This window comes from Oreochromis aureus, linkage group 10, assembly GCF_013358895.1.
Source record: "Oreochromis aureus strain Israel breed Guangdong linkage group 10, ZZ_aureus, whole genome shotgun sequence".
In the NCBI taxonomy this organism is placed as follows: Eukaryota; Metazoa; Chordata; class Actinopteri; order Cichliformes; family Cichlidae; genus Oreochromis; species Oreochromis aureus.
The window spans coordinates 17,213,750-17,237,099 of record NC_052951.1 but is presented as its reverse complement, the minus strand read 5'-3'; the positions used below and the strand labels follow the sequence as shown (position 1 = coordinate 17,237,099).

General features: G+C 41.9%; 1 protein-coding gene across 5 annotated transcripts in view; it reads left to right on the top strand.

The window, feature by feature from the left end:
• Positions 1–23,319, top strand: part of dclk1a (doublecortin-like kinase 1a) — a 49,211-nt gene extending 25,892 nt beyond the window's left edge. For 2 of the 5 annotated variants that reach the window (XM_039618423.1, XM_031729155.2), the window contains exons 6-17: positions 6,839–6,933; positions 14,175–14,256; positions 14,910–15,082; positions 15,691–15,810; positions 17,225–17,371; positions 18,149–18,282; positions 18,454–18,531; positions 18,719–18,815; positions 18,916–18,996; positions 19,086–19,199; positions 19,328–19,401; positions 20,539–20,712. In XM_039618423.1, coding sequence (XP_039474357.1) covers positions 6,839–6,933; positions 14,175–14,256; positions 14,910–15,082; positions 15,691–15,810; positions 17,225–17,371; positions 18,149–18,282; positions 18,454–18,531; positions 18,719–18,815; positions 18,916–18,996; positions 19,086–19,199; positions 19,328–19,401; positions 20,539–20,596 — 1,253 coding nt within the window. In that variant the 3' untranslated portion in view covers positions 20,597–20,712. Of the gene's footprint in view, positions 1–5,488; positions 5,586–6,838; positions 6,934–7,045; positions 10,747–14,174; positions 14,257–14,909; positions 15,083–15,690; positions 15,811–17,224; positions 17,372–18,148; positions 18,283–18,453; positions 18,532–18,718; positions 18,816–18,915; positions 18,997–19,085; positions 19,200–19,327; positions 19,402–20,538 lie in introns of those variants that run through there. The other 3 variants (XM_031729156.2, XM_031729158.2, XM_031729157.2) reach the window with 3 other exon arrangements.
• The last annotated feature ends 31 nt before the right edge of the window (positions 23,320–23,350 follow it).

Sequence of the window (23,350 nt, the reverse complement as noted above, 5' to 3'; positions counted from 1 at the left end):
TTAGTTAAAGTTTAATAAATCCTCAGAGTTAAAATGCAACAAATTACTCAAAAATTAATGTGTGATCATATTGCTGTTAGTTATGGATGGACATCTTCGCAGTGAAAATAAGACTTCGACATCAGAAAGGCTGTTGGCAGACGGTAGAAATGTTATTTTTCATCCATGATGTCAGTGCATGATGACGATCTCCTATAGTTTTTAACCTTGCTCCGGGTCTTTGGGTGTGCTGAAAAAGCAGCCTTGAATTCCCACATTAATTTTCCCTTCAGCCAACACAGACATAAAATTCTTGATCACATATAATAAGCTGGACCAGAGGAGCTGCACAGAGCAGATGTGAGGCGAGAATTATCTGCAAGGTAGTGAAAGCCAGACAGTGAGTGCACATAACACAACACGTGTGCTGCTAAGCACCACCTGGTGTTCTTTGTGTGTGTCTGGCTGCTCCTCATTGTGCACGTTTGCAGTGGAGACCTGGACACCACTAAAGAGCCGACATGTTTATGAGGCACAGAAAATTAAAACAAGCGAGATATAGACAACCGCACACTCATACGGAGACAAAGAATGCGATCAGGAGAATCAAACTGAAATCAGAGCTTGTAAAATGTATCCACCACCATCATACGGCACACGTGTGGTGTTTAGTCTGTTTAAATTTAGTCTGTTTTTCTGACTTTGTGTGGTTTGCTTGTGCAGGTGTGAACGAAGTGATCGCAAGACCCTTTGGAGGAGTTGGTCTCGTTGCGGTTTTAAATGAACTCGAGAGTGGTTAGTTTTTGGTGTGAACCTCATCCAATCAGGATCCGAACCAGCTACCAGGTGTACTTTGTAAGTTTGAGCTAAAAAACTATAACCCCGTGTGCTTTGCATTTTGAGACAAGATACTATAGATGTGCAAAAGTGTACATCAGCTAACTGTGAAACAAATGCAAATTTTCAGTGTTCTCCAATAGTCCAGGACACAGCACCTTTTTCCTGTATTTACTTTAGATCCTCGTGTCCCAGACACATCTGGGCATTAAGGGGACTGTGTGTAAAAAAAAAAAAAAAAAAAAAAAAACACGGGGAAAAGCTACAAGTTTACAAATGATCAAATGATTCGGACCAGAGTAAACGAGCTATAGGCATGAAAATGCCTTTATTCATAACTGATGTAGCCAGTTCAGAGTAAGCACCTCCAAGTCTAAGGCCATGGCTCTCAGAGGCCAAGATGAGTTTACTCTGTAGCCACCCTACAGAGTAAAGATAGGGTGAGGACCTTGGACGTCCGAAAGGAATTCGGCGTAAGTCCACTGCTCTTCCATGCTGAAAGGAGGTGGTTAGGATGCCTCCTGGGCAATTCTCATTAGAGGTTTTCCAGGCACCCCTCACTGAGAGGAGACCCAAAACTCACTGGAGAGATTATAAACCTCATCTGTTTTGTCTTGTCATCTTATCAACTTTAGATAATCAGAAGGTAATGGATGGATGGAGGAGTCATGTGACTTGTGTAGTGGGAATAGGCAGCAAATGAGTAGGTAGAGCTACTCTACAGACCTGCTGTGCAGTATGTGGAGCAGGTCATCTACTGATAAGAATCCCTGGCTGCTCCAGTCTGCATCCCAAATATGCAAGATACTAACCCCAAGTTGCTATGAGTATGAATGTGTGTGAATGCTAGACAGAAAGAACTTAAGCATAGAAGAAAGTGTTTATGTGAATGAGGCATGTTGTATAAAATACTTTGTGCTCCGGTAGAGTAGAGAAGCTCTAAGAATCGGTCCATTTATCATGAGTCTGGTTCACTCTGAAAAAAATGCTGTCTTCACTAATGCCTAACTTTTAACAATTTTACTGTGTTTTCAGAAGAAAACAACTATTCCAAAAAATCATTCTATTTTTAATAAGCTTTAGATCTAAAACGTTCACACTAAGGATGTGTAATATCTAACAGAACGGCAGTTTATCGCTTGTATAGTGATCAACAAAGCAGTCACAGTTGTGTATTGCTCACAATGAGCTTATACTGCATATAAACTGCAACACACAACCGTGAACAGAATATATGTAAAAGCATCTCTGTCGAGTATCAGATTTATGTTGGATATGTGATGGAGCAAAAAAAGGATGGTGCAGCCTTTGCGTTCCTTTATCAGACTCGAAAAACACGTTGTCTTTGGTCTCTTTCATGAACAGAAAGGCTTCTGAGAAATATGCTGAATCAATGCAGAACAAACAACTTCTCGGCCCGCTTCCCAGCACAGACGAAGTTTAACTCTCCGTCCTTGTACATACCGAAAAACATCAAAGCTTGGAGACTTGTGTGCTGAATGTTTGTTAGGTGAATCATGCTCTGTCTCGCTGATGAATCATAATTGCACAGAAATAGAATAATTTGAAATTAACGAGAAGGCATCAAAGTGAAGGAAAATTAAATGGTATGTTACAAATTCCATTGAAAATTATTCAACCTTGCAATTTTAATGTGTCGCTTGGATGCTGCCTCGTTCCCCTTTCGTATTGCCGATGGTCGTATTTAGAATTAGTCTTTTGGTTGTGTGTCGGCGTGTGGGCAGGTTGTTGCTTCTCAGGCTGACATTGTCATCACTCGAGCGTCGCTCTGAGATGATGTCACAAACACACAAACCCAAAATAAAGTGAGAAAACATTTTGCACTCATACATAGTTTCTCCTTCCCCTCCCCTCCATTTCACCATCTGTCCCCCGGCTCTCCTCGGATGCCTCATGTCAGCTAAAATTAACTGAGAAGTGCAGATGTAGTCAGGAAGAATCACTCTCTCGCTGCCTCGGCGTCTCACCTCGTGCTTTCCGTCATAAGCGGCTCCTCGTGAATGGAGAGACTTCACGCTGAAGTGTTTGGGGCAGCTGACCCAAAAATAAATGCAGGGTGTCTCGAGAGGATTCCCTGCTGGCAGCGGCAGCTTCTGAACTGTGAACACATGATGTCTACAGCCTTCAATACATCTCTTGCTCTGAAAAATCCAATCATGAAAGGCCCGAATGTACTTTGAGCAGAGGGGATGTAACAAATACAAAACAACAGCATTAAATGCATAAGGACACATCCTTTCAGGCAGCTTTGGTGTTATGAAACAGAGCTGCTCTGGTGCTTTTATTGACTTCTCTTATGTCATTTAATTAAACATATGAGAATTTGTAATGTTTCACTGTGTTGTCCCAAAACCTGCCTTCATGAATGGTTTTGTAAAATCACTGATTTTATCTATAGAATTTGCTCAAATATGCTGAAAATGTTCAGTTTTTAGAACAGAGTGTGCATATTTGGATCTAAGAATAAAGGCTGGATATCTCCAAAAGTTGAATCTGTTCATCTGGACGTAGCGTTTTGTGGGAGAAATGGCTGGATACACACAAACTTCCAAATTCCTCATATGGAGGAGGATGTGAGCCGATGACAATGTAGAAAATCAAGATCACACATTTTTCTTTTATACTGACATGATTAAATAACAGTTTTAAATCACTGTGCTTGTTTACCCATACAGCTTGTAATAGCTAAAAGTGTTGCTCAAAAAAATGCATTTGCTTCTGGGTACCATAATTGTGCAGCCATTATTTTATGCTTGTGTGGATTAAATTGAATTTTTAGACACATTAATGTCTCGACTTGAGGAAAGGCAGTGTTGGTCTATACTTGGTCTGCTCTGTCACAGAAATTTACAGTTCCCAGATGAAGAACGGTGCTGTCTTGTTTTTTTTACTTAGGAACCGAAAACACTTTAATTAACTCGCAGGCTTTACGTCGGCTCCGTGTAATGGGTTATTTAAACAACGAACGTTGTACTGTGACGAGCAGTGACAGATCTACTGGATATACTTCACATTCACTCTGAGGCTGTGTTTTTATTTCTTTTTTCAAGAGCCTTACATAATATGCAGCCAGTGCATCAATCAGGGCATCACTCAGCAGGAGACAGGAGCACACGAGGTGCTTTTCAATCTTCGATGCTAGCCCAGCTCACTTGTCATTAATATTATTATTATTGTTGTTGTTTTTTTCTAAGCATAACACTTGCTGCATTTAACACAGTAGGTGTGAAAGAAGCTGAAAAACAGCGTCTTTTTGTGGCTGCATTGTGGCCAAATTGGTATCCTTACTCCAACAGTGGATCTCCTCATGTGTGAATGTTGAGTCACGCTGGAAAAATGAACCTAGAAAGAAAACAAGTTACACTGAATTCATTTGGAACCGTTCGCTTTACAACCTGTCGACACATACTGGGAGAAAATCCTGCTTTGATACTTGTCCAGGAAAAAACCTGCCTGTGTATCAGAACCACAAACTTCTCCATTAACTGCTCTCACCAGAAGGTGCTCCAGAGCTTTTGTGGTGGAGTTGTTTCAACATTAAGCCGAAGGTGGGCCCATTTTACAAGCACTTTTTAAATGGCCATAATCCTGTTATTGTTTGTGCCAGAGACAACCCATATGGAAAAGAAATAGTAAAAACTTATAAAAGACTTGCATAAGATGTGGCCTACTTCATATAGTGAATCATATAAGGCTTATATGATTTACTCATGAAAGTGGCCACTTTCTCATTACTTTAATATATTGTATCCAAAACATACAAGTTTCATTTATATAATTTTTCAAGGGATCTTATATCTGTTTTCACTCTTGTATGCTTTTCATTCAAGTTTCACACAAGACAGATACAAACTTTATAAGATTTATATATATCTTTTCCATATGGGAAAACTCAAACGGTTTTTGAAAGTAGATAACACGAGCTTTTCGGAGATATTTAATGTATCATAGTAGCACAAGGATTCATAAGGCACTGCTATCTGAACACTGATAGAAAGAGATTTTATCATCTGTGTGTCACCTTGCTGTAACTCCTCAACCAGTCTGGGCTAGAGAGAAAATTCAAATGCTTCCTGAAAGATGAGATTTTATTTTTTTCATTTACAGCCGAAATTAGAAAATAGCTCCAGTAGGTCTGGGTGAACCTTGTTTGCAGTATCTTCTAGTTTGGCCAGGTAACTTGAGGAATGATAAAACCTAAAGACATGCAGAGAACGCCGGTGCAACGGCTGCTGCTTTGGGTGAGACTTCATCTAATAAATAGAAGAATTATTGTTCTTGATTTTTCTTGAGGATGTTTCCACGAGGAAGTGTAAAGCTCTTAAAGTAGGACAGGCTGCTCCTGAGCATTACAGCCTCCCTGGATGGATCTATATCTACTGCATTAGTTATATTATCAGTTCTAATCCGCCTCTTTCTCAGCTTGTCTCATATAAGCAAAGAGGCCAGTGGCTAGATATTTAAAATATAGATGTAATTTTTTTGTACTACACCCCCCTCCTCCTCTCTCCCTCTCTCTCTCTCTCTCTCTTTCTCTCTGTCTCTGCTCACTGGTGCGCGTCAGAGTTTGCGCAAGCAGCCTCTCCGCCTCTCTGTGTAGTACACTACAGCCCTGCTCCGTCTCTCCCATTCACCACAGTTTATTATCACACTCGGACGGAGCGAGTACAAAGGTGCTGTTCTTCCTCCTCCTCTCTTCATCCCGTTTTGGATTATCACTGTGCTTTTCATCATGCTGGAAGTGGAAGGTAGGAAACCGCCCCATCCAGGAAAAAACCCCTTGTAATGCATGCAGATTTTATAATGCCATTTCCCCGAGTAACGTAAAACTTTAATTGTCCCTGGATCGGATCATTTTTGGACACCTCTGATTGTGTCCGCCGTGTCACCTTAACACATGTCAAGCTGCTGACTTTGTGAAGTGTCATGTAGGGATTTTTCTGGTAAGAGGTCAGTGAGAGCTGCCGTTAAAATGTTAATGCTTTTGTTGTGTAACCAGGAGGAGTGTCTGCCTGTGTGCGTAGCGCCATGATGTTGAATTTCATCAATGAAGAGCTTTAGGAGAAGGGTTTCTTTATTTTTTTATGGTTTAATGATGATAATGATGATGACGATGATACGTGTGATACAGCGGCAGATGTTATAGCTTAGTCTCCTTTGTGCTTGCCTCCTTTGTCTTGAATAATTCAGAAAGTTCTTTGATCTCAGCAGGAAACACACAGACTTGTGAGCTGGGCTGAAATTGTATTTAGGTGAACATTACAAATAATAGGAACTCTTTAAATGCTGGAATTCTTTATATCTCAATGCCAATATAAACAGAGCTCAGGGCTGGCAGCGATAGAAAGGAAATTAAACCGCATTTTTTAAAAAAGGGTGTTTGTATTAAGTCTTATAGTGTTTTCTGAATTCTGCTCTGAATCTCTTCAGGAAGATTTGACATATGCCTTCAGCTGAACTCAGTTGCTTCTCTGACCGTTTTTGTATTCTCCGAGCAGCCTCTTGTTGCCAAGAAACAATAAGTCATGTTTTCAGTAAGATGAAATGCAGGCTGGCGTTTTGTTGCCGGTTAATGATGCTCCTGGATTTTTCTTTTTCTCCCCCCGCCAAACTGCACACACACAGGGTTGGTGTGCGAGGTTGATTAATGTATGTTCATGTTAATGAGATGCTGTTGCTGGGTTTGTTTTGTTAGAGTTAAAAAAGAAAAAAAACTAGTGTGGACTTCAGTGCTCTTCTTCATTTTTCTCCCTCACTCTCTCCCTTGCTCTCCTCTTCCTCTGCCTCATTCATGTTAATGGAGAGATGCTGAGGGCGGAAGTGTAGGCTGCTGCTAGACTCTAATATAGCTGTTCTAAAAAACAGGCATTCACATTTAAGGAGTCATCTATTACAATATTTGTGTTTTTTTGTTTGTTTGTTTGTTTGTTTGTTTTAAACTGGTCGCTCCACTCTCATCCATCCTGCTCCGTTTTTTCTCTCCCTTCTTTTCTCCCTCCAGTGAACGGGACGCCGGCCAGTCAGCTGTCAACTCCTCATTCGGGAAAATCTCCCAGCCCCTCCCCAACCAGTCCAGGCAGCCTTAGCCGACGCAGGGTAAGAACGGGAATACACGAGCACGCTCGCAAAGCACGCACAAAGAGTCAGCCCGTAGCATTTAGTGACTCCAAATCACAAAACTTATAACACAATTATTCTATTTTCTCAGGAAAAGGACAAAGCCGGGACTGAGCATAGGCCGACTACATCTTAGAATCACTAGAATATGAAGAAAGCACAACTTCCCAGCATCTTTAGTATTTCAGACCTCACCCAGTGCTGCTCTGGGCTTCCAGCAAGGCAAATGTTAATTTCATTCGGATATTATAGCACATATTCTGTCCCTCATAAAGAACTCTGTCTGCCTTTGGTAGCTCAGCACTGAATAACGTTAACACCGACTTGTTGAGATCACCTGATCTATCAGTGGGTAAATTGTGCAGTATCTGATGTAAAGATGAGACTGGCTGATTGGCAGTCTGCCCCAGTCTGCAGTGTGTTTTTATTTTGCAGAAATTGGCTTGCATCCTTCTTCACCTGCTGGGCATTGCATTGCATTTAAACATCTTTCAGGAAAAAGATGCAATGAGTACACACTTCTGATATAGAATTTCTTTTGTTTTTTTTAATCAAGTCACATTATTTTGTACATGTCGAGTTGTGTAAATGATGTAGAAATACATTTTTATACTAGTCTATTTGATTATTTAAGCCATCCCCTTCCTTTTTTTGGTCATGTATGCCTGTTAAAGTACCTTAATAGCAGTCTGTTTTCTGTAGCTAACAAATAAAATTACCGCTGTACAGAGCAGGAGCATGCAACTCAAAGGGAAAACTTCGAATTCCACATTAAATATCTTGACTTTGTGTACAGTGCATGTGCGCGCGTGCGTGTGTAGATGCTTGTATCAAAGCATTTGTTAATCCAGTCCTTGACAGTGATGTTGGTGAGCTTTTAAGAACAGCTCCAATCCCAATCACTCAGCTTTTTCACAGGATCTCTTAAATTTGCGCTTAAGCCGACTGCTGTTTTAGTGTCTTCTCCCTACTAAACAAACACTCACTAGCTCAGTTCACCTCAGCCTCTAGAATACAGAAATACAGATATATGTATAGGCTTCCACTCGCAGGTTTCATGTGTTTCTAATGCGCGCTGATTGAAACTCACTGCACGTTCTGCCCAGCTGCAGGGATGCAGCTATGATGTATGTTGCAACTATTTATTTATACAGGCGGATTTTATGGGAGGAAAGCAGAGGGGGTCATTACCTTTTATATAAGTATGTGTGTGTGCATGCATGACTGTATCCTCAGTCAGCGTAGGTTAAAGAATCCATTCCTTCGGTTTTCCTGTGCTATTTTCCGTGAATCCAGAAACATAGATGAATGGCAGAGAGTCTGAATCCATCAGTGAGATGTTATATTGACGCGATCTGAAGGTCACCCAGGATGACGGTAAAAGATCAGCTTTGAGCCGTAGCTATAACAGGGCTTCCACATTCATCTGAATTATGGAACTGGGTCATTATAGTTTACAGTGTTGAGAGGAAATTTTCTGGCTCGTGCGCACATTTATAAACTCTACCTCCCTTTCTATGTTCTTTGCTCTGGTTAAATAAATGTGGGGCAGTCATTGTAGAAAATGACACCGCCCACTTTCTGCTTCTTCCACAATATGAAAATCCAGTGCTATAAATGCAAACACACCACCTATCCTTTGGTTTTCGTAACCTTCTTAAATTCATTTTCTAGCGCATTTCAGACCTCACTGTTGCAGCAGTTACATTCTAGTTGAGTGTCTGTTTCTCAAAGAGGGATTATTCCAGCCTCTACAGCAAGCCCGCGATGGCTTGACTGCTGTAAGGAGGGGAAGAAGCCTCACAGGCCATTATCTCTTCCCTCCACTCTGCAGCTCCACGCTCTTCAGCCATATTACGATGTAATTCTCCTCTCCACTTCTTACTTCTTCTATCCTCCCTGTTACAGATTTCCTCCCTGTCCCTGTCCCTTCCCTCCCCGACACCTTCTAATTTCTCTTTTACAGCCGTCTCCCAGTCATTCTCACACCCATCCCCTCCCTCTCGCCTCCCCATATCAAAGGGTATTAACCTCATGGGGAGAAATTATATTCCATCATCTCTCTTATAGATGTTATTTAAGCTTCTTTGAGAAGGAGGCACTAAGTCCAAGACCCCAATTTGCACATTTTCTCCTCTCCTTCTTTGTGATTTGCATGTAAACCCGCACGAATAATTACAACTCTGCACCCCTTTAAAACTAGCAAGTAACATTACCAACCCTGAAGAGCAATTTGAGGCTCAGAGTGGCTAAAATAACACAGAGATGAGGTTTAGGTGGTAAAATGAAAGTTAAATATAACAAATAAAAGAATGAAAAATCTATTTCCTAAGCAGCCACAGAGGCTCAGTGACCTACTGCGAGTGCTGTATTTAACAGTTCACCTCGCTGGACCATGCATTTAAACACTTAGAGGCACTTTGCTGCTTGAAGTAGGTTGCTAGCACATCTAGGACCATCACAACCTATTTGCCCAAGCAGAGACTACAAACATAGTATTGCACCATGGCATGCACACGTCTTCAGAAGAAGGTGCACGCAGAGTAACTTTCATGTTCGTGCACACTTCAGTGGAACACTTTTGTACAGAAATTTGTGCACAGCAACTTCACGCACACTTACACATTTTGTGTGGGTTTTTTTTTTTGCGAATTTGATGCTCTCTGTGACCTATTTTTACTAATTGTCAAGCGAAGCATGAACGTCTGGTCTACATTCACAAAATCGTCCCCCCGCCCTTCCGCTTTGCACTTCTTATGAGCTTTTCAAGGCGGCTTGCCTTCACTGAAAGCACTGAGAGCATCCTAAATTTCCAGATTAGTTTTACTGTCATATAAAACCTATAGACACATTAATCCACACGGGCACGCGCCCACAACAGTGTTTTCTGTCAATATCAGCTCTGAGGCATAATTCAATGTGCCACCGAGGTCAGCGCTCTTTGCAGTCTGTCCGCTCCATTTGGTGTGAAAACAAATAAACATACCAAAAAAAGACAATGCATTAAGTGGAGAGAGTGACAGATCGAAGGCGACACTAACAGAAGGTCTGTGTCGCAGCAGCTGTGATGCATTTAGGAGAGTCTAAGAGAAACAGAGTGCTAATTGTTATCTGTAGTATCACCTTCATCCTCCTCTCACCGTTCATCCATTCACATCCGTAATCCGTTGAATTGCATGCTCCGTCTCTCATTCTTAGCGTTCATGTTATGTGTCGGGTGATTCATTTTTAAATTATTTGTGTGCGAGTATGTGTGAAAGGAAGAGTGCTGACTGAAGCAGAAAGTGCGCATCATGAACTTCTTATAAATGTCTCATCTCATTCCCACGAGTGTATTGTTGCTAAAGATTGTATTTGTTATTTTTGGTTGTAATATATTTCTTGTTATATGTTGTGTTTGATGTCATTAGTTTGCTTGTTTCTGTGACTGCCAAAGAGACCGGTTGCATCACACGGTGGACTGACCGTGAATAGTGTTTTTTGCTTTTTTTTTTAGAATCATTTTTTGTCTTTTGTTTGTTTGTCACACGCACAAAAACAACAACCACAGAAAAACATCAGTTCTCCAAATTATTCACTAATGATTCAAATAGCACTCACATCTAAAAAGGCTTGATGATAATTTTGGCTCTTTCCATTAACGCGGATTTTTGTAAACATGTCAATTATCGACATGTTGTCGTGGTTCCATCGTGCGATGCTGCTCTCTCTTTTTGGCTCGTTTTTGTTTTTGTTTGCTAAATGTGTTCATTTTCATTTGTTGACGTCCTCATTAAATTCATTGTCATTTCATTTTCATTTCGTGGTCTTTATTCTCTTAACTCGACACCGTCACTCATGTTCCTCATGCTCCATCAGTACAGCCGTGGGGATGGCGATTTTCTTCTGTAGCACATTTATCAGCGCTTCTCCTTTGTTAAACCTGCCTGCTGTGGGTATTCAGCAGAGCAGAACAGCTATTACAACAAAAACAGTCTCAGAGGAGCACTTATCTTTCATTGCTCACTGCTTTTACTCTGGATTTTTTCTTTTTATATATATATATATATATATATGTATGTATATGGGCGGGGCAGCCTAAGTCCCCCCTTCTTTAATTTTCCCTGAAGTATTTAATCACGTTTCTGTGATTTCCTGGGATTGGAGTCCATAAGGATTGTGATTAGAAACCTTCACTGTGTCCAACTGGCAGAGCAGAAAGACAGAATCCCCCAAATGGTTTTGATCTTTTCATGAAAGTCAAGTGGATTATGTTTTCTGTCCGTCTCCCGTACCCTGTGTTCTTGAAGAACAACAAGAAGAAAAAAAGTCCCATTAGCATCAAATCTTATTAGATTTTTACCACCAAAGTAAACACTAATAAATCTTGCTTCTGCTGGATATTGCCTGACAGTGAAAGCAAAAATAAGAGGTCTGGCTCTGGCAGCCTGAGGGACAGAGACCAAGAAAGCCTCGCTATGTGTGCTGTAATCAGATTCAAACAGAGGCATGAAGGACAAAGCTGGCATTACGCTTAAGTTGGTTATGTAAATGTGTGGTGCATTTTTAATGCTCGGCTCTACAGTTGACAGATTTCCTTTCCAGCCGCGGAATGAATGATTCTTTCATTCTGCTGCAAACCTACTTCTGAGATGATGCTCCACATTTAAGGTCAACCGTGGACATCCTGTTTAATTCCTATTTATGAGCTGATCAGTATGCAGTTGCTGAGTGTTGCCCTCGCAGGTCTGAAGAGCAGTGGCTCCAGTCATGATGTAAAAGGTTTGTCAGTGTTGTTCTCTTGCGTTGTGAGTCATAGTTACAGAAAAGGTGTAGAGATGTAGAGCTAGGAATAGTGTATTGTGCAACAGGGAGAAAGCTGGAGTGTCTAACAATAACAAGACAGTTCCTGCCAAATCTCATGATCAATATCAGCCAGACCAGACTCCATACATTTCTCTGCTGCTTCATCACTCCACCTCTCTCCCTCTCTCTGTCTTTCTCTGTGTTTCCCACTCTGTCTGTCACCCCATCTGTCTCATCGTTTTCCACACAGAAACGAGAGACTCAAATTTCATAGAAGGCTGAACCTATCGCTCAGCCCGCAGACAGGAAGTGCCCATATATAGGCTACCGTCTCTACACTGGAAGCTGCTGTTCTCCTCTCCGTGAGCAGTTTCCATAGCAACAGTATTTTGTTTCCCTCAGTGGCAGGAAGCGAGAGAGAGAGAGAGAGAAAGGAGTTCAAAATGAGAAAGCGAGCTGAGGACAGGGCTGGATGTGCGATAAGAACACAAGAGAGGTAAATATCCGAGTTGGGATGAGAAAATAAAAGAACAGAATAAGGATGTTTTTGGAGATAAAGCACAGGAGGGTCATTGGCTTTATGGGTATTAAGTGGGTTTTCTTGTTCCGGGATGAGTGCCCAGCCAACAACAACATTACATAAACCAAACTGAGCCTGACTCACAGCTACATTTACCTACGTGGTTTTCAGGTCACAGCAGCTGAGATGAGTAAAAGAGCAGACAGCTACTGTGGCAGAGATACAGGGCAGATCAGCTCTGCAAATAGTTTTCAGATCCAAGTCATTACAGGGATGGCTTTTATCCCAGTCTGCCAGGACAGCAAGCTCCCCGGGATTTACAAATGTTCAGGACATTTCTCTTTCCCTTAAAAAAATAAGACATTCAAGATCACACACAAATGTTCTTTTCTGAGCTTTTAATCACAGACTGTATGTAAAAGATGGAAATAAACACTGTGATATCACCCACAGAGTTTAAACATATCTTTAAGACTCAGTTTTGATTTTAAGGATATCGTCATGTTGTCAATTTTTGGACCCAGAAGTCACTGTGTTTGAACAATATTAATTATCACATTATTGCAATAAAAGTCTCCCAAAGGCAACAACAACAAAATCACAGACAGCAGATCCAGCTCAGTGACTTGAAAGAGCAAATGTGAAGCTTAGCAGGCAGCAATCTATTACGGTGAAAGGGATTTTTGATGAGCGATTGTCATACAAAGGAAAGCATCAAAATACATCTGGCTACACATGTAACAGGAGAAAAATGTGTCATGTCCTGGAGAGGTCATCCATAATCATTTAGTTGAGTCATGCATGACGCTCACAGACACGGACCATCTACAGAGCAAACTGCACTCGTTAATAATGCACAGTGGCAACGTTGCTCCGCTTATATTTTAGAGGAGCTGCAATGGTGCGTGGTGCCATCACTGGCCAGCCTGTGTCTTCCAGCTGCAGCTAGTGGATTTATTCAAGCACTGGAAACGCCCCAACCCCGAAGACTGACTGTAAGCCACGAGAACGGATTTGAGCAGAGGAGAGATTAGAAAAGAGTAAGGAAGGTGGTAAAATCCACCGAACACGTGAAAAACGCCACCTTCCGAACGAAACCGGAGGAAAGTCTTCTAGTGCAGTAAAAGACTCTGAAGCAAAACAAAAGAGTTTGGCAGCGAGGAGAAGAGAAAGGTGGACAGGAGTGGAACAGACACAGAAATACAAGAGGGGTAGATTCTCATTTACAGTCCCGACTAGATACTCTCCATCCTTGTTGCTTCCATGACAACCAGACAGAAGGTTACAAGGTGGAGGGCATAATGAGTTTTTGTCTTTAGATAGATAGATGCAGACGCCTCTTCTCATCCTCTCTCTTTCACTTTAATGACCTCCCACTTACTATCCAGATGAAAGGCATCTGCCTTTATTAGTGTCACCGGAGCCCATGTTTTTATGATTTATTAAAGGTAATCGTAAGGAGTGAGAAAAAAGGGAAGAATTACTTCCAGTTGTGAGGTGAATGGAAAGGAGCTTATTTGGATGCAATCATCTCTATGATATAGACACACACAGGGGGGTTGCTGGCTTATATGCAGATCATCGGCTCAAGTAAATCTGTTCGGACTCGTTTTCAGATTTTTTTTTCATGAGCACAGTATAGACACAGCACAGGGCATTACATCAGAAAGATACGCAAACACAGCCACAGCAGTAGGGATGTTGTGAGGATAAGGCGGGTTACACAGTGTTCCTTTGGCTATTTTTGAACATACATATTTGTTTTGGCTGGGACTGTATCAGCAGGGACTGTGATTGTGTTTGTCTGGGTTTTTTTTTTATCATGATTATGGATTGCAAGCTATTTTGGGTAATGCCGCAGATTAGTAATAAACCCCTTTCCATCCTGCTCTCTACCCTGTTCCTTTCTCTGCAGGGGTCCCAGGGTTCTTCCACCTCTCTGTCTTCCACTAAAGGTTCGAGCCCAGTGGAAGACGGTGATGGACTCGTTCCCGAAGGTGAGGAAAAAAAACCTTGCGTTGTGCTTGCAAATATCATGCATGTCTGAATCATGCGCGTGACCTTTGACGCGTCCCTTTCCTGCATAGCATGATTAGTACACGATGCTCTCGGCACCTTTCCGCTCTCATGCTGTCTTACTCACCTCTCTGTGACACTGCTTTAAAAAGCTGGAGGATTTTTGTTCTCATATGTGACATTTTCATCTTTGATTTTATTTATTTTTTTTAAAAAGTATCCAGAGGACCTTTTTTTCCCCCCTTACAGATCTTTTAAACAGATTCATGAGACTCATTAACACTTAGCTGAGCATCGACAAATCATGCCGCATTTGCATCTTGATTTATAAACAAAAAAGTCTTCTGTGTGATGTAATTGCAGACCTCACTGGCTGTAAAAATACGAATCTTTTAGTTTTTAAAAGGTTTCTGCTATTTGCTTGTTTGTACATTTCAAGTCTGCAATCATATTACAGTTTGTTTAATTGTGAAGGTTTTTAAACCTACCTTTATATCTGGAAGAGACTGGTTAGACAACAGTTGATAATCAGACATCATAGCCTCTTCAGCATATATTCTGTGTATATTCTAGGGTGCTAAACTGTGTAAACCAGTTTATGTTCCCTCTAAAACCCAGTGCTTCTTCCCCGCAGCTGAAGTTCTAGTCGATGAGGTTCCAGCTGTGCCATCCTACATATCAGACCGTTACAAGGTGGGGCGAATGTTAGGAGATGGGAATTTTGCAGTCGTCCGGGAATGCATGGAGCACTCCACAGGACGAGAGTACGCTCTGAAGATCATCAACAAGGGCAAATGCAGAGGCAAGGTAAACAAACATCCACTGAATCCGACCCCAAAAAGGCAAAAATTGTACTGACACGTCAAGAAGACTAAAGCTCCACATAATCCTAACTTCAGAGGATAAATTCTTCCTCCCTTCACCCCAACCGGGCGAAGCAGATGGCCGCCCCTTCTTGAGCCTGGAGCTTTCTTCCTGTTAAAAGGGAGTTTTTCCTTCCCACTGTCGCCAACACGTTTGCTCCAAGGAGGTCATGTGATTGTTGGCGTTTTCTCTATTTTCTTTGGGCTATTGTGGAGTCTTTACCTTACAGTTAAAAGGGCCTTTAACTATTGTTGTGATTTGGCACCATATGAAAAAACTGAATTGAATTGAAATTCAGTTTTGATAGCTCATTTTTTTTCCACCCATAAAAGAATATTTTGCATTTTTAGAGTAATATCCCTGTTTTGCTTAAAGGCCCGCTGATATCTTCGGGTTAATGTGCAACCTTTATGTGTTACTGAGTTGCTGTAGAGAGGCACCAACAAAGGTGTGACATACATAGAATGAAAATCTTCTAAATGTCAGGCTACTCTTGGTTCCTTTAGTGAATGTCTTCCACGTGGCTGAACACCTGAACTTCTTTTTACCAGGAGCACATGATCCAGAACGAGGTGGCCATACTTCGCCGGGTCAAACATCCAAATATCGTCTTACTCATCGAGGAGTTTGACACTTACAATGAACTCTACCTGGTCATGGAATTGGTCAAGGTGGGTGGCCATGTTTGTACACTGTTACTTTATGAGTTTGTGCACCATCTGCTCCAGTTAGGAACGAGCAGGGACATTTTGCCAAGCTGAGATAACGGATGGCTGTATTCTCTTTTAATACAAGGGTGATCATCATTATCTCAAATCTACGAGCGACTTAGAGGAGCAGGGAGGCAGTAATAGTGACAGAGACAGAGGAGCGGCATTCAGCCTGTGAAGCAAATGATGAATTTTTCCAACCAGTCACACAATTCGGGACTAGAGTGAATCCGCCAGTGGCCCCGAGTGCTCGTGCGTTCGCGTTCTTCATTCTCTCTCGCTCTCTGAGTCAAGAAATGTTTGTGCATAATTCAGGAGCCAGGAATGTGATCCATCTGTTCGTGCTGTGATGTGGAGTACTACAGAATATAGATGAGAGGCAATCTGTGGAAGAAGTGTGTGTACTTGTGAGCATGTCCAAAGTAGGAGGATCAAGAGGAGGCTGTGGATGAATGGGGTGAAAAGAGTCACTGCTAAAATGACAGGGACCGAGAGAAAGAGAGAGACAGATGAATTGAAAGTAGAGGCAAAGGATAGGAGCAGAGAGTGTTCTTTTGCCCGGTCCTCCTCAGTCCAAGTCCTTTAGTTTAAACTGTGGAAAAGCCTAAGAGGCAATAATGTGATCAGACAAAATTGTGTTGCAATTCCAGGGAAGGCTGTTTTCTGTTTTTACAAGCCGAAGTGATACCCATAAAAAACAGTGAGGAGAGGATTTACAAAGGACTGATGTAAATCCCATCTTTTGGCTTAATTTCTCATTGACTAACTTCAGCAGCCACGTCCCAAAACTTTGCAGAATTCCCCCAAATTTACAGCAGTATATTCATGTTCATGTGCTTTTGGGCCTCCGATAGCGGAGGCAGAGAAAAATAAGTGAAATGTATTAGCTAAAGCCTGAGCTGGCATTTGACAGCTCTCATATTTAAACAGCTGCCAACGAGCAGGTCAAACCCTTACAGTGTGCTGTGCTGTTCGAGGATAGAGGGAGATTCAGCACTATTTTAAGCCTCTGTTCCACTTAGTCCACTCAATGAGAGAAACGCAGAGGGGATGAGAGGGAGACAGAATGAAAAATCAGAGAAAAGAGACTGAGAAAAGCCTAAAAAACTGAAAAAAATGAAAATGAAATATTAACGCCAGGGGGTGGAGATCTTTCAAGCAAGGTGAAGAATTAGGATTTACCCCCACCCCCTTGCTGCTGCTGAGCAGACAAAAAAGACTTGTGTTAAATGAAGTTTTTAGCCTCTTTTCAGAAAAAAAAAGACAAGCAGCTATGAAAATTTGCAAGTGAATCTGTTCTGCTGGGGCAAAAAACACCAGCCAAACTCTTGTGACATCTCCTAATACTGACCCGTCCATCATGTCTTGTCCACAGGGGGGAGATCTGTTCGATGCCATCACCTCTGCCAACAGATACACAGAAAGAGACGCCAGCGGCATGCTCCACAATCTGGCCAGCGCCATCAAATACCTCCACAGCCTCAACATTGTCCACAGAGACATCAAACCAGAAAACCTGCTGGTGAGTGGACATCACGCAGATTGCATACATGTAACTTGCTGCAGCATTGGTGCACCTCCTTCTCTCCTTTCCCGACGCCTTTCTGAATGATCAGTGAAGTAATATCACTCACTACGGGGCCCTCCCAGAGCAGAGAGATGACTCATCCCTGCTGCCCTCACACCTTCTGCACGCTCCTTCTCCAGCCTCCCTCGTTTGTTCTTTCCTTCCCTCCTTCTCCCTTCTGTCAAACTCCCCATTGTCCTCGCTTAACTTCAAATACCGCTCTTTGCCCCCCTACGAGAGATTGGCTGGGCAGGAGTTAGACTTCAGTATTCAGCTTTTTAGTAGCCACATTTAAACCTAGTCAGCTGATTTCCTGTTTTGCTTTTGCTCTCCAAAGAAATAAGAAAGCCTTGAATGGTTAAAAAAAATAAGTGGCCTTCTATTCATGTAACTTTTTGAAGGTAATGATATGCAGATTACCCCATCCATGTAGCAGACACCCAGCAACACTAACATTAGTTTTATTTTTGGCCACATAAATGCTTTGCTGTGTTAAAAAGCTGGTCGCTCGCTTCGTCTGTGTCTGTAGGCGTAGGGCAGATAGAGTAGCTACAGCTGTGAGCTGTTAAACAACACATTGAGTGGTGAAATTATTAATAGCAACCCCCGTCACATAATGTGTTTTAATCTGAGTTTGTTTGTTGTTTGTTGCCCTCATAATAATGCTGTACATTATGATCCTGCTTCTTTTTTTAAAAACATTTTTGCATGTTTGCGTTCCTGTGTGCTTAGGTGTACGAACATGCAGATGGCAGCAAGAGCCTCAAACTGGGAGACTTTGGTTTGGCGACCGTGGTGGACGGACCCCTCTACACTGTCTGCGGGACCCCAACATATGTAGCACCTGAAATCATTGCAGAAACAGGGTGAGAGCTGCAGCTGCATTTAGCAGGCACCTTTAAGATCAAAGTATGATCAGTATGACAGCCAACTGCCGTGTCTTAATGCATTTACAATAGTAGATATTTGCCTTAAAGGTCATGCTCTGCATGTTTTCTCTACGATTGCCTTGATTTAACCTCTCTGTCTTTTTTCAGGTATGGTCTTAAGGTTGACATCTGGGCAGCTGGAGTCATCACCTACATCCTCCTGTGTGGTTTCCCACCCTTTCGGGGGTAAGTTAACAGCAAGCCCTACCCTGCATTTCTCCCCCTGCTTTAGCGCCTTTCTTGAAAGTGTGTTTTGCAGGACCCTCTACTGCTCAGTAGAAATATTGCACCTTTATTCGTTGGTTCTCTAATTAATATTTGGCTTGTACACCCATTCATGTGTTTTTTTTTGGTTTTGTTTTTTTTTTTGCAGGAGCAGTGACGATCAAGAAGTGCTTTTTGATCAGATACTAATGGGACAGCTAGAATTTCCTCTGCCCTACTGGGACAATGTGTCAGAGACCGCTATGGTAAATATCTACTGTATGTCTGATTGGTGTGGATGGATACGCATGTTATAGAAAATCCAGAGTAAAAAACTAACCGCTTTTTGCTTTTTTGGGGGTGTAGGAGCTGATTCGATCCATGCTGGAGGTGGAGGTCGATAAGAGATACACTGCCCTCCAGGTGCTGGAGCACCCCTGGGTCACTGTAAGTACAGTGTCAGTAAATCTGTTCATTTGCTTTGTTTTCACCAAAACACTGAATTTACTTCCTTTCTCCTCATTTGTGTAATCCAGGACGAGGGTCTGTGCGAGAATGAACACCAGCTGTCGGTAGCAGGAAAGATAAAGAAGCACTTCAACACCAGCCCAAAAGGCACTGACACCACTGCAGGAGTGTCAGTCATTTCTGTAAGTAACCATTAGCAACCATCTAAAGATGCAGCTGTTACACTGAGTTGCATCAGTTTGTAGAGAAGTCAGCAAGTTTTTCACATGGCGTTTAGATTGATTGTGCCGATTTCTCTTTTGTTGTTCAGTTGGATGACAGCTTTTCTATGCAGAGATCTGGGTCGTTGGATTTCTACCAGCACCCGGCCATGTACTGGATAAGGTACGCCAGGTTTCCATAGAGACACGACTGGGTCACAAATCAGCGAGAAATCAAAACAGATCAAAACAGTGTCTCTAAAATTGATGTCTCCCCCTCCCTTGCGTGCTGCCCCGCTGACTGGCTGCTGCTGTGCTGCTTTGACAGCCTCATGTTGTACTTTCTGTGCTCGGCTTTTTGCTTCTCTCCTTTCATCCCTCGCTGTAAACACAGATTTCATTCCTGCATTACCTGCATCGTTATTGTGCGTCACCAGCTAAAGCCTTGTCCTCTGTGTTGTGTCACCTTTTTATCGGTGTCCCCTGCTTTTCTTTAGTGTGTGTGAGTAACGACGTGCCCAATTAGAATCACCCTTGCTGATGATTCTCCTGCACATCTCGTTTGCACAGTTCATTTGTGAATGAACCCTTTCCAAAGAAATAACCCTGCGCTGGTGCTTGTCTGAGTGATTTCCTGTGATGTTTTTGTCTGATGTGATGCTCCCTCACCTGGTTGCCTCCTCAAACACCAGGGCTTGTTACTGAGCTCACATTACCTGACTCCTCTTGTGTGACTGTATCCCCTGATTTATGGAGGACCACAAAGTTCATTGTTATAAAGGTCACAGAACTTAAAGTAGCATGGACACTGACTAGAGGAATTAAAAATAGGCTGGAAAAAATTAACAGTGACTTAATTTATGAATTATTTGGGTTGAGATTCCCAGTTTTCCAGCACGACAGAGTTTAGTTTGACTGATTAGAAATCCTGAACATGATGGACCTGAACTTGTGCAGATGTTTCTGATTTGTGTTGTGATTAAAAAGTCATATCCAGAATCTCCTCTATAAAACATTTACTGTGCCTGAAAAATTAAACAAGAATGTTGAACCTGCCTTCATCCGAGAGATTTATTGTGGAAAATTAGTGGACTTTTAGATAGACTGTCCCTCAGATGCACAGCTAAACATAGCATTTCAGAAAAGAAGAAACAATTGTCAGTGTCCATGGTTTTTCACTTCCTTGTTACTGTCCAATTAAATATTCATTAGTAACTTAATGAACATGTGCAAAGTTCTTCTGGTCCTCCTTCCCGGATAATCCACTGTGCAGCAGACAGATCTGATACTAATCTTTTCCTCCTCCTCCTCTCTTTTTCAGGCCACCCCTCTTGATAAGGAGAGGCAGGTTCTCGGACGAGGATGCCACCCGGATGTGAAACCACTGCCGCTGCAGATGATGCCAACTGTGAATTCAGTAACAACAACAACAACAAAAACACTACGGGCGGAGCCCCCCAGTTGCCTCCCTGGCCTGCCCATGGCCCCTACCTCTCTGACCCCTGACACTTGCTCTGACCCCTCCCCAGACCCCAGACTCCCATCCGACTCTGATGACATCTCCATCAGCTCAGCCAGCACCGCCTGCTCCCCCAGCTCGCCCTTCTAGAGAGCAGGCGAAGGGGAGTAGGGGGAGGAAGAGGAGGAAGGTGTGCAAAGGAGGAGGCAGCGAGGGAAAATCCTCATCCAGCTCCTCCCTCTGCATGTGGAGGAGGAGGAGGAAGAGGTGTCAACCCCTTTCTCCCAGTATCTCTGAAAAAAAAGAAATAAAAATATCAACAGAGAACTTCACACTTCCCTGAATCCAACTTTCCAAACCTGGAGGAAAGATGGACCAAGGGGTGGATAAGAAGACGTTAGAGAGGTTGGGAGAAAGATTCAAGGGGCAACAAGAAACAGGGATCGAGAGGAAGAGGGAAAAGCCAGAGTGAGGTGAAAGACTTTTGTTGATTTCTTTTTAACATTTTCTCATCTGAGCACATGTTGTAGAGCTCAAGGAGCAAGAAAGGGCTTTACCCTTCAGTGATGATCCGGGCTCGACATGGAAACTTCCTCAAGGCGGAACAGCTCTACAAGGCAATATGAGAATATGGACCAATGTTCATGTTTTATTGAACCTTATTTATTCATACTTTAATTCACAGCATTTTTTGATATGTATTTCTCTTTTTCATAGAAAAAAAAACAATGTTTTTATTGACTTCTCCTTAGAGCTTGGTGGAATTAAAATAATGGCAAAGTGCTTAGAAGTAGAGTGCAGAAACGTTTAAGTAGGTGACAGTAGACGTGATGAAAACACAGCGTTGGAAAGCGAGCTAAAGGGATTTTATGGTTTTTTTCAGTTGCAAAATGTGTTTTAAAAATGGCTTTGATGAAAAAAAAAAAAAGATGAAATTGTGCTGTGACGCTGTGCTCAACACAGTATCTGCGCTGCCTTCCCCCAAGTTGGATTGCAGTCACACAGTTTACATTTTACACAAACTGCTATTCTAAGACGACAATGGTGCGTTTGACTGCTCCTTCTGGTTTTGTTACCTGCTCGGTTCACGACATCTTGATACACAAAACTCAGCAGCATCCTGGTGCTTGTGTAGCAAACTCGACATCTGAACCCATTTGTCCTCAAGCCGCACATTTTCACAGTGATCATCACACTAATTCTTTTTATATTTTATGAACACTAGACACATGTTTCATCAACATGTTCAAGCTATGGTTGGTGCAGCTCAAGTATATGGTTAATCAGACACGTTTTCAGATGGAGAAGGCGTACAGTTAACAGTTCACAAGAGGTGCCTATTTGCACATTTGCACTGCAGTCTAGGTGCAGTGAGACATGATCGAGAGAATGACAGTATGGATGCCAGAGAACCAGCAGTACAGCGAAAAAGGGTGGAGGAGAATTTATTTCAGCTCTGTACAACCTCATTCATGGCTTCATTTCTTCAGATGAAAGCATGACAGACATACAGTAGCCTATTCTTATAAAAGAAACAGTTTAGTGATGAAGTATTGTTTATATGTTGTGTAAATAACAATTTTATTTATTTTGATAGTTCACAATACAGTATATTTCTTTACTAGTAGTCAGTCTATGAGAATTGTACAATAATAATACAAAAAAATACAACAAAATCAGTCATACATGCGTATCAGTCAGTCAGCGAAGAAAAAAATAATAAACTAGGAGGAGATCATCAGATCGAGGTGAAGCATTAAGCTTGGGTGAGTTGGATGGATCTGTAGTGGATATGAAGAAGAGATCATCAACTTTGCCTCCCACTGGAAATGATGTCACTTCTTTTCTTTGGAAAAGCAGCCAGTAATATGGTTTCCCTTAAACTGATGTGAGATAAGAGATGAGAAGACAGATGAGTGAGAGAAATACAGAGAAGTGTTAGGTTTTTTTTTGTTTGTTTGTTTTTTGCAGATGATCTCCCTGCAGTCGTCACACCAGTCAGACTCTCTGTATTTATTCTCATCATTGCACATATGCGGTAATGTGCTGATATTGACCAGATCAGTATGAACTTGTGCTCTCCAGCGCACGGACACGTGGTTTACCAAAGTGCTCTCACAGCTGACCCACTGTATTACAGTCCATTGCAATACCAATACCTGTACCTCTGTTCAACAATGGTCTATGACTATAGTAATAATTAAAATATGTTTAAAATCAAACTGTTTGAGTCTTTTGTTTTGTGTTTAGCCCCTGCTTATAGGACTTTTGTTTCATTACTGTTCTGTACCAAATACACAATTCAGTCCTTGGCTTAACTTTTTATACATACAGACGTCAGTTTTGTTTTCTATGAAATAAATGCACTTATTCCACACAGGCCCTCTGCTTATTATTAACTGTTGAATGCTTGGCGGTACTTGTCTCTGTTATGGATCCTGTCTGGATTTGAGTAGAAAGTGTGCAGAGAGGTTATTTGAAAACCTTCTGCGAACATAAACTGTAAATTAAAGATGAATGTATTGAATGTACGAATTTAAATTCATACTGAGTGTGGGAGCAAGGCCAGAAAATCCAAGTAATATGCTTCCCAGCATACCCCTCTTCCATCAAGACTTTTCAAGAAAGGTGTCTATTTTAGTCTAATTTTACACATAGTAGAACTCTAATGTGT